This window comes from Rhinatrema bivittatum, chromosome 8 (assembly GCF_901001135.1).
Source record: "Rhinatrema bivittatum chromosome 8, aRhiBiv1.1, whole genome shotgun sequence".
In the NCBI taxonomy this organism is placed as follows: domain Eukaryota; kingdom Metazoa; phylum Chordata; class Amphibia; order Gymnophiona; family Rhinatrematidae; genus Rhinatrema; species Rhinatrema bivittatum.
In genome coordinates this window covers 88,255,444-88,272,465 of record NC_042622.1, presented here as the reverse complement: position 1 = coordinate 88,272,465, position 17,022 = coordinate 88,255,444, and the positions used below count along the sequence as shown (strand labels likewise).

General features: G+C 47.3%; 1 protein-coding gene across 2 annotated transcripts; it reads right to left on the bottom strand.

Moving 5' to 3' along the window:
• Positions 1-2,445: 2,445 nt before the first annotated feature.
• GTF3C4 (general transcription factor IIIC subunit 4) lies at positions 2,446-17,020 on the bottom strand. 2 transcript variants are annotated; one of them, XM_029614150.1, is made up of 5 exons: positions 16,710-17,020; positions 12,057-13,892; positions 5,641-5,771; positions 4,830-4,918; positions 2,446-4,137 (listed from the first exon to the last, which is right to left on the bottom strand). In XM_029614150.1, exons 1-5 carry the CDS (start codon positions 16,995-16,997, stop codon positions 4,073-4,075), a joined length of 2,409 nt encoding a protein of 802 aa, XP_029470010.1. In that variant the 5' UTR covers positions 16,998-17,020; the 3' UTR covers positions 2,446-4,072. The 2 variants fall into 2 exon arrangements, with proteins under 2 accessions (XP_029470010.1, XP_029470011.1); XM_029614151.1 differs by lacking the exon at positions 5,641-5,771.
• Positions 17,021-17,022: the final 2 nt, after the last annotated feature.

Below are 17,022 nucleotides of genomic sequence, written 5' to 3'. Positions count from 1 at the left end.
ATCGTAGAGAGAATCCACCCCATAAGCCACTGCTGCTTCCACTCTCTCAGCCGTGTCCGCATCCTCACTCGACTGCAGTAAGATTCCCTGGAGCTGCTGCACCCAGCGAAGACAAGCACACTGCAAAAAGCTGGAACAAACAGCTGCACGCAAGCCCAGGGATGCCACCTCAAAAATCCTTTTAAGGCGTAACTCCATCATATGATCCTGCACATCCTTCAATGCGCCTGAACCAATCACAGGAATTGTGATTCGTTTAGTAACCACCATGTCTACTTTAGGGAGAGAAAAAAACCCTCCAAATCCTGTTCCCATAAGGGATAAAGTTTCCCCATAGACCTGCCAACCTTTAAGCCAGAATCAGGAGTCCCCCATTCTGCTTCCACCAGCTTCCTAACTGACTTGTGGTACGGAAAAGAAGTCAGGGGACCCCACATGCCATCCAGGACTGGGTCCTCTCCCTCCAAATCCTGGTCCTCCTGTGGCATTTTCACCCCAAGGACCAGAAAAGCCAAAGGGAGCAAAACATCTAGTTCTTCCCTTTTAAAAAGGTACACCACCTTAGGGTCCTCTGCCTCATGAATTGAAGAAACTGGGTCATCCCATTGACCTGCATCCCCGGTCGCCGGATGAACCGGACACACCAGTGCTCCTTGGCCAGACTCAGTCCCCGTGCCCCCGGGGGCCACGCTGGGCTCCTCAGGCTCAGCTCCACCAGATGAGTCCCCCAGTGGGGGACCTATCAACCTCTGCACTGAGGGAACTCTCCTTCTGGGAATAGTGGCCCGACTGGAATCCGCCGTAGTCCCCTCGGTGGGCTGAACTGGAATTGGCTGTGGCTGAGTAGCCCCCCCCAAGCCGCCTTCTGCCTGGCTAAATATGCATTGTGGAGCAATAGAACAAAACTTGTAGTAAACAGCCTCCCTGCAACAACCCCTGCAGGGCCTAGCTGAAAAACTGGCAGCACTGGGCCTTCCTCCCCCTCCAGCCCTCCCTGCCCATTCCCCACCTGAGAACAGGCCGGAGACAAACAGTGGAAACCATCCCCCACCCCCTCTGGTGACGCAGGAACTGCCGCGGAGAAATCCAAAATGGCCACCATTCCCACGTCAGCCAGGTGAGGGAAAGCAGCCCCACCAGAAAACGTGCTCGCAGCCAGCCCAAAAACGCCCGAAATGTGGCGCTGCTTAGCTGGCGTGGGACCAACTGAGGAGCCCTCTCCACCATCAACACATCTGCCCACAGCCCCAACCTATTTAGGCATGAGAAAATCGAGCCACATGAGCGGCATGCCCTGCCGCGAGCCATTAAAAGAGGGGAAGCCACCCGAGAGAGAAAAGGAACCTACTCACCTTCAAAATACAGAAGGAGGCCCCCAAGCACACTAGGACACCTAAGAAACTCCTACCTAAGGGGAGGAAGCCTCCTGCACAGCCGACCTGTGCTCCGGTACAAACAATGTGGGGTTTTTTTATCTTTATCCCAAAGAGACAAACTCCCCTTAAAGAAACAGGCAAAGTCTCAAAAGGGTCCCAAAAAAAAGAATCAAATAGAGCCTGCAGAAGCCTCAGCAGCCTCGTGAAGGGGAGGGATCTGGACAACCAGATTTACATCCCACGGGCGCACAGACCGAGCACACACAAGGGCACCAACCCCCAGCTTGGCTGCCTCAACCAGACAGGGCAGAACCCATTAGGATTCTCAAAAAAAACAAAAGAAACCCCTGGAAGGCTCAAAAGGAGAAAAAAAAATAAAAATAAAAAAAAATTGCTGTAAAAAAATTTAGCAAGCTGCAGAACTGCAGGTTTCACACCCTCTGCCATCTGCTGGATTCAGAGAAGTATTGAGGAACTGCAGGGGACACTGGGGTTTATGATGCACTGTCAGCAAAGCTTTTCTCTGTCTCCATCTGCTGGCAGTGGGGAATGAACCCAGGAGTCTGGACTGATCCGGGTACGTACAGGGAATTAAAACTAGTCAGTTCTACATGTGCTGAGTTTTCAAGATTTTATACAACAGTAATAATTTTGGACTGTGTATAAGATGAAGTACAAGATGAGAAGGTAGGATTTTGCTTGAATGTACTGCTAAACAATTAGGGACCTTTGTTTTCAGTTTGCGCTGGAATTTGACAGTGTTTATTATAACAAACAAAAATGGGAGAATATCAGTGTAAAAAAATTAGTCTTATAATAAACTCTGATAAATTCCAGGGAAAAGTAAAATAAAAACAGGAAACAAAGCCCTCTATAAATCTACACGTATTTATTGCATAGCAATCATTGATATCATAGAAACAGGAGTTATTTTGGCAGCTCTCAGCTATCTAGGTCTTGGTTTTTCCTCTTAGTTACTGAAAGAAAACGTTCCTCAGAGGTGCTGACAATCTGCTGCCATCACCAACTGGAGCCAGCTGAGAGACTAAGACCGTCTGTAACACCAAGCCATGTTTAACAGTCATTTTATTTTATTTGGGGAGGAAAAGACCAATGTCGTGTGACATTTTTTTCAAGGACGTAATATTTTCTCAAGTTTTCTAAAAGACACAGAAGATGACGAAAGTGACAAAAATCAGCATCCTAAGAGAAAATTATCAGAAACTGATCTATTTCTACACTGAACAGATTGCAGGAGAAAACAAAAATGTTTGTTCTTGGAAAGAGAGCAAAGTTGAATAATATGAAACCCTAGTTTTTTTTGCTCATCACCAAACCATCCATTTAGTATGTGCTAAAAATGACACATAGCATTTACATTTATTTTTCTGTAATTTGCCTATTTAAGCAATTCTTTCAAACAGGAACAGTCTTTATTTCTGCAACTCCTGAAATGGCACACTGCTTTCACCATGCCCAGAAAAAAAAACACAACAGCCTAGCCCAAACTCTGCAAAATTCCTGAAGTCTATAAATGGATATTCAGTTCTATCCCACAGACATTTTCTCCTATACAGAATGTTTTTGTACACCTCTGAATTTCACAGCTTAACATAGGAAAAGGGGCTCATCTTTTCCAGCTCCTGCTTTGCTACTTGTAGTGAGGCAGCAAGTACAGTGAGCACTGTCTGGTCCTGCTCCCTGAACCTCCATACTAGATACAAGAAACTGGAGATCTGCAGCAATAGAAGTCGATTTATTCATTCTTTGCTTCCTCATATTCTGGTACCCCAGGCAATCCTAAAATAGTGACCTCCAGCACTGTGGGTTACCATACCTTAACATTTTGTTATGCACAATGATAAAAAATAGTGAAAATGTGTATTACAATAGTGGTATGCTTTCACATTCCTTAAAAGGTCTATTTACAAACAAGAAACAAGCTGACTGGTAATGAACTTGCAGATAGGATGACAGGTATTAATTAGTACACGACACTCGCTCTGATGTCAGCGGGGCCGATTGGCTAAAAGACTGTCTACCAATGTAACTTACCTCTAACTACTCCTCACCACTGACTCATCTTCTGGCTGATTTAAGCTTGACTGGATTTACAGACAGGAGGAAGACCTGCTAATTCCAATTGCAACTCTCTCCTCTGACTTCCAGATTCCTTTATTAAACACCAAAAATAGTAAAACTTTTTTTTTTATTTTAAATATGGTTTAGTTTTCATGATTATATGTACTGAAACATCCATGTTCATGAAAAATGAACAGAGGAGCCCTAGAGACTGAAGACCTCCATGTTCACCAGACATTCTCTGGGGCATATCTAGGATACCTGATCACTTAGGAGGGCCTTCTTCAATCAGAACTTCATGCTTATTTTGATGTCAGATCATCTCAGCTGGCAGGATGTGTTGAAACAGTAAGCAGTTTTAGTTTAGTTTTTTTGTTCTGTTTTGAGATTGTTATCCAATCTAAGCTTACAGTGTAAAGTCTTTGCGTGGCTCTTCTAAACAGAACTGATACATCCTGGCCTCTGGACATGAGCACGTTGTAGCTGAGCTATGATGTATCCAACATCCCCAAGACAGCACCTTGCCTTTAGAACAAGGGGCACTTCCAGGCCTCTGTTTCCCTTGCAAAACTAACAGTTTTTCCAGCTAAGGAGAGACAGCAATTAACATGCCTCTAGAAAACTGGAGAGTCACAGAATGTACAAGGTCCTTGCAACAACCTCTTAATCCACTCGGGATCTAAAAATATAAACAGACAAAAAACATAAATAACTTTACAGTGCCACACAAAATGTTCCAGTTGGTGTATTGGGCTGCAACATTTGTTCAATGCAAGAATATGCGTTGCTTGTAAATAAAAATGGCATGTGGAAATGGAACTTCCTAACTGGATAAAAGTTAGCAAATGCTTGGACTGCATATTCTAACTGACCCTCATATTTGGTCTCTTTCAAGAATGAGCTGTCAGACTGCACAGGCTGCCAAGTATTAGAAAATACCTTGACTCTGCAACCGTTTTAATTAGGCTAAGTCTCTGCACAGTGTCTGGTGTTTGAAGATAAAACAGCATACAACTGACTTTACAGAGAAGATTTCTTTAATTTTATAAAAATACATTTGTTCTAATTGTCTTAGCACTGGTTAGCTGCTACCAGTAATAAATATAATTTATACTTACAGATAAGTCTCTGAAATCTGTAATACCTTTGCTGCTGATACATAAGATCACACTGGCTGCAATACCCAGTGCTAATACTAAAATTCAATGTGTGATTTGCAATGTTTACTTTTTGCTCTCAACAGCAAATCTTAATGTGCAGCGCCATAACTGTCAATGACCCAACTAACTGGTTAAAATTGTGGCTTGACACTTACAGTGCGTTCCACGTTGCTTTGCCATCACACATTTCTTATTCAGAGCAGGGGCTTACCTTCAGGGACTGGGTGCCGTGCAATGCTGTCATGGAGCAAGCATCTCCTGTAGCTCAAATTCTGGCAGGCCTGATAGGTCAGAAAGCACCTAGAAGAAAGGAGATGGCATAAATAAATGAGGCATTTGCTTGAAACAGTGTCTAAATCAGACATTCCCAGTCCTTTGGGAATCACTTTTAACACTTTTGCTTATATTCTGCTTCCATTACCTCTGCAAATACTGACCTTCCATGCAAAGAACATTACCCAGACTAGATTTCTATGCACAAATCCGGCCTTGAAATTGTACAATTTGTTTTACCCAAAGCCTTACATCCTTCATACAAACAAATCCGTTGTCCCCATGTGACCGACATCAGATTTTTTTCTTTATATACTGTTTAATACTTTTATGGGACTATATATCAATTCTCTCTACACTAGGGCATAGTAAGAGACATAATCCACTGATAAGAGAGATTTAGCACTATTATGCCATGTTAATACAGGCTGCAGAGGCTAGCAATCTGCAGTGATTTAAAGCAACACTGAAGGATACAAATGATATTTTTGACTGCTGAACAGAAACTACAACATACCAAGTGAAAAGTTGTTCTATTTAATTTTTGAGACATTACATTTTGAGTTAAAAAGGATTTCCTAAAATTTATTTTACTTCACATTGCCTACGTAAAGTAACAAGCTCGACGTTAGGCAGTGTTGCTTTAGGGTTTATCTGTACCACACAACACAATAAAAATACTCCACTCTGAAGCACTGCCTCCCATAGCTCTACCAGTGAAAGCCATGATAGAAAGCACTAGAGCTCACCTGACCCAGGCATGGCCATTGGAACAGATGGCCTGCTTGCGATCTGTGAAAGGCAAAACTTCTTTACACAGGCTGCAGTGCTCAGGGAATGTCTGCTTGTTCATCTTCTTTAAGATATGTCCAATTAACACCTGAAGGACACAGGAAACTGTCAGCATCAAGTAAGAGGAGGGGTGCAGGAGGCTCCTTTCCACAGACAGCCGAAAAACCGGAAGTCTCAGAAGCATACATACTGAACACAAGAGAGTTATCAAAACCAAAGATGCACAGATGTCAAAATCCCACATGTCCTCCTCCACAAAGTGTCATGGTCACTTCCATATAAACAAAATGAGTACTGAGCAATGTGAAATATGCCAGTTTTAAAGGAAAATTGGTTCTTACCTGCTAATTTTCGTTCCTGTAGTACCACGGATCAGTCCAGACTGCTGGGTTATGCCTCCTTTCCAGCAGATGGCGACAAACTTGAAGGGCACCCCCTCATAACATGGTGTGCCACCTGTGCCTCTTCAGTATTAAGAATATCAAAGAATATCAAAGCAGATCAAGCAAGCATAGAAATAATGCCAACTATAACTATATACACTGACTTCCGGTGCCTGTAGCAGATTCTGCAAACATTCCTATGAAAAGAAAAGTAATTGAGTGGACTCTCAATAAAGTAGACCCTTCTCAATGGGAGGGCGTCTGGACTGATCCGTGGTACCACAGGAACGAAAATTAGCAGGTAAGAACCAATTTTCCTTTCCCTGTATGTACCTGGATCAGTCCAGACTGCTGGGATGTACCAAAGCTACCCTAAGTAAGGTGGGACCTGAAGAGCCCCGCTCGGATGACCTTACTCTCAAAACCTCTGAAAACTGGAGCTTGAACATCCAGAAGATAATGCCTCGCAAAAGTGTGTAGCGATTTCCAAGTCACTGCTCTGCAGATTTCCTGCGGCGATACGGACTGGCTCTCTTCCCAGGACGCTGCTTGCGACCGGAGGGAATGTGCTTTGAGCCCTTCCGGAACGGGCCATCCGCGACAAATATAAGCGGAAGCGATCGCCTCTTTCAGCCACCGGGCAATTGTAGTCTTGGATGCTTTATGACCTTTGTTAGGGCCACTCCATAGCAGAAAAGGATGATCCGACACTCGAAAATCATTAGTGGCTTCGAGGTACTGCAAGAGCACCCGCTTGACATCAAGACGTCGCAATTCTCTAGAGTGAGGAGCCTCCCGATCTAAATCCGGAAAAGACGGAAGCTTCACCGACTGGTTTAGGTGGAAGGCCGAAATGACTTTTGGAAGAAAGAAAGGAACCATTCGGAGTGATACCCCAGTATCAGAAAAACGTAGGAAAGGTTCTCGGCAGGACAATGCTTGAATCTCCAAAACTCTCTTGCAGAGCAGATTACCACCAAAAAGACCGTCTTGAAAGTTAAATCCTCTAAAGTCGCCTGCTTCAGGGGCTCAAAAGGAGGCTCACACAAAACCCGTGGCACTAGATTGAGACTCCAAGAAGGACAAACAGGACGGTCTGGAAGATTCAGGTGTTTCGCCCCCTTCAAAAAACAGACCACATCAGGATGAGCTGCAAGAGAAGCACCTTCAATATTTCCTCTCAGGCAGCCTAGGACTGCGACCTGCACCCATAGGGAGCTAAAGGATAAACCCTTACTTAAACCTTTCTGTAGAAAGTCCAGAAACTAAGCTACCAAAGCACGATGTGGGGAGATCCTGCACTCAACACCAGGAATCAAAAACTTTCCAGACCCGTACGGGAGGTGGAAGCCTTTCGTGTTTGCAGGAGGGTGGAGATGACCTCCTCCGGATAACCTTTCTTCCTCAATCTCCTCCAGTCAAAAACCAGGGCGCTAGACAAAAGCGATCTGCCTGATCGAAAAATACCAGACCCTGCCGCAGGTGGTCACTCCGGGGCAACTAGGATAACTGGTCCCGGGTGAACCTCCATCCTTCTGTGGACCTTGCCCACAAGAGGCCGGGGGGGGGGGAATATGTAGAGCAGTACGTCACAGGGCCAGGGGAGGACTAGGGCATCTACTCCTTCCGCCCCATGTTCTCTCCTGCGACTGAAGAAACGTGGGGCCTTTGCATTCTTCCTGGTTGCCATCAAGTCTAGATGTGGGGCACCCCAGCGGAAAGAGAGGAGCGCCATCGCGTCTTCGGACACCTCCCACTCTCTGGGGTCTAGACGCTGACGACTTGGGAAGTCTGCTTGTATGTTGTCGATTCCGGCTATGTGGAAGGCCTGCAGCCGAGCTAGATGGCGCTCCGCCCAGGTCATCAATTTGTCTGCCTCGGAGGCCACTTGCCAACTCTTCGTTCCCCCCTGACGATTGATGTAGGTTACTGTCGTTGCTTTGTCGGACAGAACTCACACTGCTCGATGGCGGACAAGTGGGAGAAACCTCCACAACGCCAAGCACATCGCTCTCATTTCCAGGCGATTGATAGACCATTTTGCTTGCTCCCGTGACCATTGACCCTGAGCCGACTGAGATTGGCACACTGAGCCCCATATGGAGAGACTAGCGTCCATGGTTATGATTACGCACCGAAGAACCTAGAGATCCATTCCTTGCTGTAGGTGGTCGAAGACCAGCCACCAATGCAGACTGGCTATGATGAACTCCGGGAGTGGCAAAGGGATATGGAACTCCTCCGAAATCTGTTCCCAGCGGGAAAGCAAAGCTCTCTGCAACGGTCACATATGAGCAAACGCCCAAGGTACCAATTCTAGAGTTGACGCCATAGAACCAAGAACCTGCAGATAATCCCAGACCCTGGGAACTGTCAGAGACAATAGATGCTGAACTTGAGACATTAGCTTGACAGTGCGCTCTTCCGTGAGAAAAACCTTGCCAACCCGAGTATTGAAGCACGCTCCCAAAAATTCCAGGACCTGGGAAGGCTCCAGGTTGCTCTTGGAATAGTTGACAACCCAAGCGAGGGAGCAGAGAAAATACAGTACTTTTTGAACCTCCAGCCAACAGAGGTCATCCGACTTCGCCCGAATGAGCCAGTTGTCGAGATACAGCTGAACCAGGATCCCCCTCCTGCCGGAGGGCAGCTGCCATCACGACCATAACCTTGGTGAAGGTATGGGGAGCGGTAGCCAACCCGAATGGGAGGGCTCGGAATTGATAATTCGAGGATCATGAACCACAGGAACCTCTGATGATCCCTGCGTATCGGAATAGGAACATATGCGGACCAAGGCGATTATCGAGCATAGAGTCTCCATGCGAAAATGCGGAACCTTGAGGGCTTTGTTGACCTACAGGTCCAGAATCGGGCGGGATGACCCCTCCTTTTTGGGGACCACAAAGTAGATGGAGTATAGGCCCGTCCCACACTCGTCCGGAAGAACAGACAGGATGGCTCCCAGATTTTCCAGCCTGCGAAGAGTCTGACGTACCACTCGCTTCTCCGGGGAACCACAGGGAGAAACCAAGAACTGGTCTCGCAGAGGACGAGCAAACTCTAAAGCGTAACCATGTCCTATGATGCTTAAAACCCACTGATCAAACGTGATATTGATCCATTCCTTGAAAAACAGAAAGAGCCGACCCCATACCCTGGGAACCGAGAAGTGGGTCAGTGCTATCTCATTGTGCAGACTTGGGTGCCGAAGATCTCTGAGAGACCCCATCCCAGAAGCATCTACGGCCACAAAAGGAGTGAGCCCAAGCCTGCGATCTTGCAGAAGAGAGTCTCTGACCTACAGGAGAAGGCCTATTCTGACAAAAACGGCCCTGACCTCGAAAACAAGCGCAAGAGGGAAAGAAATTCCTGGACCCTTTGGGCCTGTCTTCCGGAAGCTTATGCATCTTGTTTTACTCCAAGGACTTGATCAATTGTTCCAGATCTTCTCCAAATAAGAACTTACCCTTAAAAGGGGAGTGTCTCCAACTGGGATTTGGACGAAGAATCGGCTGACCAGTTGCGGAGCCAAAGCAGCCTTCTGGCAGAGACTGATGATACCATAGTCCGGGAGGAGACCTGGAGAAGGTCATATAAGGCATCAGTGCCATACGCCACCGCGACCTCCGCTTCTGGGGGAGAAAGATCCCTGGCACTGAGGAGTTGCTGAACCCACCTCAGGCTAGCTCGCTGCATAAGACTGCTACACATAGCCACCCGGACCCCAAGGGCTGAAACCTCAAAAATCCTCTTGAGGTGAACATCAAGCTTCCAGTAATGCAGATCTTTAAGAGCCGCCGCTCCTGAAACCGGGATAGTCGTCCTTTTGGTGACAGCAGACACTGAAGCATCCACCTTTGGAACTTTGAGCAGCTCCAAGGAATCTTCAGGCGGCGGATAAAGCTTATCCATCACTCGTCCCACTCGTAGACTCCCTTCCGGAGCATCCCACTCACGTAACATGAGCTGCAGGAGCATCAGATGAAACGGGAAAGTCTGAGCCAGAACACGCAAGCCTGCCAAAACCGGGTCCACCATACCATCACTTGGGATCTCCGGAAGGGGTGCTATTCCCAGCTCGGACAGGACGTGCGGAATAAGCGGCTCCAGCTTGTCCCTCAGGAATAGATGGAGCACTCGCGGATCGTCCCCTTCTACCTGTGTGTTCGAGGTAGGATCGTCCTTTTGGTCCAAGACCGGAGTATCCGGCGGGTCCGAGAGAATAATATCCGGCGGGGCTGGGTGTCCCTGGTCCCCCTGATCTCGGAGTGTGCGAATTCTAACAGCTTCTTGTGGCTCTGTAAGCCTGGGGACCTTCAGAGGAGGGGGGCCTGAGCCCTGAAAACCTGGTTCTGGCAAAACTGGCTCACCCTGCTGTGACAGGCTGGCCAAATACGCTTTGTGCATCATCAGCACAAAGTCAGCTGTAAAAGGGACCTGGGTCCTGGAAAATCCCCCTTGGGGGTTCAGGAAATCGTCTGATGGCTCCTGTGGCTGCAAAAATGGATCCTGAGAAGCCTCCGGACTCAAATCAGGAGAGGAAAGCGGAGGCAACACAACCCCCATTGCCTCTGTTCCCGCAGCAGACACAGGATCAAAGATGGCCACAGTTCCCGCGCTCAGCAGGAATGGGGCCGGCCGACACACCCGAGAAGCTGGGAGATGACCCGTGCCGCGGGAACCAGCCAGAGACCACCCTACAACCACTGAAGGACCCTCCCCCCCTCTGGGGAGGCAGCCTGAACAAAGGTCATCTCGAGAGAGCAGAATCGCCGGCTCCCTGCAGGCCCGACATCGCATCGCACACAGTATGGCGGGAGGGAGGCACGATCAAGAGGAAAATCGTCGCACAGACCCAGGAGAAGAAGCGGCAGTGTACTCTTTTTGCTTAAACGGGCCCTCCAGAAGAATTATGCATCCCTGGGAAGGAAGAGGGAGGGACCGGACCACTGGTACTCACCTCTGCAAGGAGCAGCCTCCCACCAGGTCGACGAGCTACTGGGCCACCCACCCCTAGCTCTACCTACAACCGGGAGGGATGGTCCCTATCGGACCTCCACACCCCCCGGGAGGAGCAGCAGTTCTCTGTTTCTTTTCTTTTTTAAATAAAATGCTGTTTGAAAAACTTGCTTGATCTAGCATAGGCTATTAAAGTCAGCACAAAAGGGAAAACCCCTGATTCAATTTCTCCTTTTTTTTTTTTTTTTTTTTTTTAAAGCTAGAGGACCACAGGTTCTGCCACCTTCATCTGTGGGAGACAGAGAAATACTGAAGAGGCGCAGGTGGCCACAGTGTTATGAGGGGGTGCCCTTCAAGTTTTTCTCTGTCCTCATCTGCTAGAAAGGAGGCATAACCCAGCAGTCTGGACTGATCTGGGTACATACAGGGAAAGCCCAGCTTTCAATAAAAGATAAAGGATAAAATGTACTACTAAATACAAAAGTATTAGCTAAAACAAGATTATTGCTTTTTCAGTACAACTAACATTTAATTATACAAGGGGTGGAAACTGTTTTTAAAAACTTAGGCGCCAGCCAAAATTCTTAGGAACCAGAAGTAACTTCTTTATAGTTTGTTTTTTTTTGTTTCTCTTTCTACTTCTTTTGCTCTCTCCTTTCACACTCTTTTCCTTCCCACTTCGTTCCTTCCTCTGCAGCCCAGCTAAGTTTCCAGTCCTGCCACCCAGACCTAGCGACAATTGTTGCTCCTCCTCTGGTGGCCCCTTGCCTGCTTCTTCCAATCCCAACTGCCACCGTTCCTCTTTCTTTCTCCAGCCCCTCTTCTACCCAGTGGCAGGCAACAAAATTTAGGTGAGATCAGATTATGATACGGCATGCGGTAAATGTCTTGTCCACCATTAAGCCACAACAATCTAGATGCCCTAAATATTTGTTCATACACATTCTAAAGCTTATACAAGTGTTTCTTGTGCAATGTTCAGATAATGAAAGGTGTGTGAAGTTTTTTTTTTCTGGTCATAGACTTACCCGTGCTGTGCGGTCATCATGTTCTTCATCGGCTGTTAGGAAATCACAGACTCCCCTGGTAGGGATGCTGGTGTTCTCTGTAATCCATGTGTGGAGGTAGACCTCGCCCAGCACCCGTTTCATGTGTTCTCGGGTTAGATGCATTTCCACAGCTTCAATTTTCCCCTGAATCTGAAGGAGTTTTATCTGTGTTGGCAAGTCTCCTGTATCACTGGAATGGGCAGCATTTGTGTCACCAGCTGGGTTGTCAGCCACTTTGGCCATTTCATCCAAGCTGGACTTGGTGGCTTCCTTTGAAGATGTTGCTCCAGTTTGCTCCTGCTCGCTATCCTGCTGATCCTCTTCATTGCTACCTACGCTAGTAGCATCAGATATTAAGACTTTGGTGTCCTCATGAGTGGGCCTCCAGGGAACATCAGAATTGGATTTTTTCATGGACTGGTACAAAATTCTCAGCAGGAAAAGCCTGAAGCGCCAAAAGTACAAGGACCCATCCTCCATCTTTTTGTCCAAGGCTTCTTGCAGAAATGGAGGGATGTGTTTACCTCTCAAGATCTTCCAGCGTACCAGGTCTGTTAAATCCATCTGCCTGAAAAGGTTCTGGACAGAAGACTCCAAGAGCTGGGCAGCTGCTTCTTCAAAGGTTTTGAGGGTTACAAATTGGACTTGGTAGTTTTTGTTGACTGGGTGAAGGCCATTGTTCATGCCCTCTGTTGTGATGACTGCTAAGTACGCCCCACATGGGCTTACAGCAATTCCATGAGTCCTTACTGAGCCAAACACATCAGACAGCTTTATTAATTGGTGTTCAAACTTTAGTGCAACATCTGTGAAGATGGGGATGAGTTGCCTCACCTTCCCATCATTAGAGCATGTATAGATGGTACCATTCTGCTTATCAACACTCATTGATACAATTGGTAAAGAGTGGAGACCAGTCACATGTGAATTGTGAACATTCAGACCTGCTTTGGATATTAATAGCAGACACCAAAAGACATAAGACCCTCGTGCAGCCACTACTAGGCTACAGCTACATTTCTGATAGGGGTGGTACAGCGAGATACACTTGATGCTATGCACTGGTACCTGGTCAGATTCTTGCCAAAGTACCACAGGTTGCCTCAATGTAAAATAACCTTTAACAGCTTTTAAATTGACAGGAAGGATTTTAATTGGTCCAAAGGCACTCCCCACAATTAACCCACTCATTTTACGATTATTATGCTCATACTCCCACCAGGCCAAGACGCTGGGAGAGCTGATGCCAGACTCTATTGTATTACAAGAAGTGATGGATTCCTTCCCCACAAAAGGGATCTGAAACTGCCATACAGCAATGTTCCCATTCTCAAAGAGGACTGCAAGAAGTACAGTACTCACGTCCCGGCATTCATTATTGTGCTTGACTTGTTGCGTAGTGCAAATACCTGACCACTCCATCCGTACAGGTGTCTGCATGCTGTGCCGCCTCTGAAATTCAGGAAAGTCCCCTAACTCTCCTTTCGGGGTATCACCCTTAGCCATCTTGTAGTTAGCCTCAAACAAGCGTTCCCCGTAAATTTCTGTCAAGTCTTCCAGCTGCATCCACTGCAGTCTGTTGAGATTTGCTTGAACGGTTAGCCTGTTGTCCATGGTTAGTGCTGCTAGAAGGCACCTCCCATTGGAATCACAGCCTAGCGGAGACCAGCTGGTGTATTTGAACCCTCTCATGGATGGTAAAGTTTTCCCTTCTGGGTTGAACACTCTGTCCAGCATGAAAGTTTGGCTCACTGTTGGATCTTTTGAGTTAGCAAACTTCTCCTTACAGTCATCAACCTCCTTTTTACAGCCAACCTAAAATTTAAAAAAAGGAATACATACTTTAAACAATGTTTATTTTCCTTTTAAAAATCTTACATTGATCTTTTTCCTTTTGAGCCAAAGCAATGAGTGAAAATAATCACATAAAAAGATCCTTCAGGCAGGAATGCAACTGGGTTAGATTTTTGTTTCTAGGTTTTGTGAGCAAAATTGGTAAGTCTTTTGTTTTTAGCTCAAGTCAAGCTACCTACAGTATGCTCCCAGAGAGTTTATAACCTACGTTTGTACCTGAGGCAATGGAGAGTGAAATGACTTGCCCATGATTACAAAATGTATCTGCAGAATTTGAACTCTGGCTTCTCTGGTATTGAGCCCACTGTTCTAACCACTAGGTTACAGGGAACACTTGTTTGAAGCTAACTATAAGATGTCTAAGAGGGCAAGTATAGGGATATAGAAGATGGAAAGAGCTGTTTCACTTGTAGTTGAATTTGATGTGCAGCATCAAGCTGGAGTAAGGAGAAGAGCAAACAGATTAAAGAGGTACCCTAAGGGATCAGATCAAGGGGATATCTTTTACTTCAAGAATGCAACTAATGAATGAAGAAGGGAAGACTTGCAAGGAATGAAAAGCAAGAGCAATGATGAAACACAGCGACTTAGGGAACATAAATTACAAATGAAAAATATAAAAAAATATCTTTTTCCTTGAGCTTGCAGCTGTTAAACCAAAGCACCAAAGAAAACAAAACATACAGACAAGTAACTACAGGATTTAACATAGACGCAGGTATGGGGAGTGATTAAAGGGTCAGACTCGGCGATGGAGGCGTGGACGTAGTAGGGAGACTGAAAAGCTGGAGTAGATGGGGTAGACTCAGGGTATAATTGGGCATCCAAATGGCAGATGAAATTTAATGTGGATAAGTGCAAGGTGATGCATATAGGGAAAAATAACCCATGCTATAATTACACGATGTTGGGTTCCGTATTAGGTGCTACAACCCAAGAAAGAGATCTAGGTGTCATAGTGGATAACACATTGAAATCGTCGGTTCAGTGTGCTGCGGCAGTCAAAAAAGCAAACAGAATGTTGGGAATTATTAGAAAAGGAATGATGAATAAAACGGAAAATGTCATAATGCCTCTGTATCGCTCCATGGTGAGACCGCACCTTGAATACTGTGTACAATTCTGGTCACCGCATCTCAAAAAAGATATAATTGCGATGGAGAAGGTACAGAGAAGGGCTACCAAAATGATAAGGGGAATGGAACAACTCCCCTATGAGGAAAGACTAAAGAGGTTAGGACTTTTCAGCTTGGAGAAGAGACGACTGAGGGGGGGATATGATAGAGGTGTTTAAAATCATGAGAGATCTAGAACGGGTAGATGTGAATCGGTTATTTACTCTTTCGGATAGAGGAAAGACTAGGGGACACTCCATGAAGTTAGCATGGGGCACATTTAAAACTAATCGGAGAAAGTTCTTTTTTACTCAACGCACAATTAAACTCTGGAATTTGTTGCCAGAGAATGTGGTTCGTGCAGTTAGTATAGCTGTGTTTAAAAAAGGATTGGATAAGTTCTTGGAGGAGAAGTCCATTACCTGCTATTAAGTTCACTTAGGGGCGGATTTTAAAACGAGCGCGAATAGCCTACTTTTGTTTGCGCTCCAGGCGCAAACAAAAGTACGCTGGATTTTAGTAGATACGCGCGGAGCCGCGCGTATCCGCTAAAATCCTGGATCGGCGCGCACAAGGCTATCGATTTCGTATAGCCGGCGCGCGCCGAGCCGCGCAGCCTACACCCGTTCCCTCCAAGGCCGCTCCGAAATCGGAGCGGCCTCGGAGGGAACTTTCCTTTGCCCTCCCCTCACCTTCCCCTCCCTTCCCCTACCTAACCCACCCGCCCGGCCCTGTCTAAACCCCCTCCTTACCTTTGTCGGGGGATTTACGCCTCCCGGAGGGAGGCGTAAATCCCCGCGCGTCAGCGGGCCTCCTGCGCGCCAGGACGCGACCTGGGGGCGGGTCTGGAGGGCGCGGCCACGCCCCCGGGCCGCCCCGGGCCGTAGCCACGCCCCCAGGCCCGCCCCCGGAACGCTCCCGACACGCCCCGAAAACGCAGCGCGGTTCGGGCCCGCCCCCGACACACCCCCTCCGAAAACCCCGGGACTTACGCGAGTCCCGGGGCTCTGCGCGCGCCGGTAGGCCTATGTAAAATAGGCTTACCGGCGCGCAGGGCCCTGCTCGCGTAAATCCGCCCGGTTTTGGGCGGATTTACGCGAGCAGGGCTCTTAAAATCCGCCCCTTAGAGAATAGCCACTGCCATTAGCAATGGTTACATGGAATAGACTTAGTTTTTGGGTACTTGCCAGGTTCTTATGGCCTGGATTGGCCACTGTTGGAAACAGGATGCTGGGCTTGATGGACCCTTGGTCTGACCCAGTATGGCATTTTCTTATGTTCTTATAAGGGGCAGAGAAAGTCTCAGATGAAAGTGTATAGGATTTATAGGCAGACGGCCAGTAAGTAAATTTTCAGGGTTCAGAAAGGATGGGGTAGGAAGACTTCAGACTAAGGATAAGGGTGGAATGGGGTGAGCAGGTGAAGGCTTCAGGTGGGGGAAAGAGAGGGAGGATATAGATGGTGAAGGTTCCAGGTTAGACATAACGAGTGTACAGGCTTGGATAAAGGTGTATGGAATCGGGTGGGCAAGCAAGAACTCCATGCTTAGGATAGGCGAGGGCAGGTGATGATTCCAGGCTAGGAGGGGGACGAGGATGGAGAAACAGGGGTAGGCGAAGGCTCCAGACTGGAAAGAACGGGGTTAGAACAGGATCCTTTTTACCTTAAGCGTGCAACTGTTGAGCGGGGCGGGCACCGAGGTGCGATGGATGATCATCTCTTGACTGCAGCTGTGGACGTCACATCGCTGTTCCAGCACCGAGATGTTCCGGCTGTTGCAGACTGAGATGCGATGATCCTCAGACCAGGCCAGCGACTCCACCCCGGTCACCGGGTACTGCAGCTGCACAGCTGGCTCGCGCCGGGTGACTGTCAAGCGGAAGCCGGCGCTAGGCCCCGGCCCGTCCTCCGGCGGCTCCTCCGACACCAACGAACTCCCCGCGGCCGACATCTTCCCTTCTTTCCCCCCACCCCCC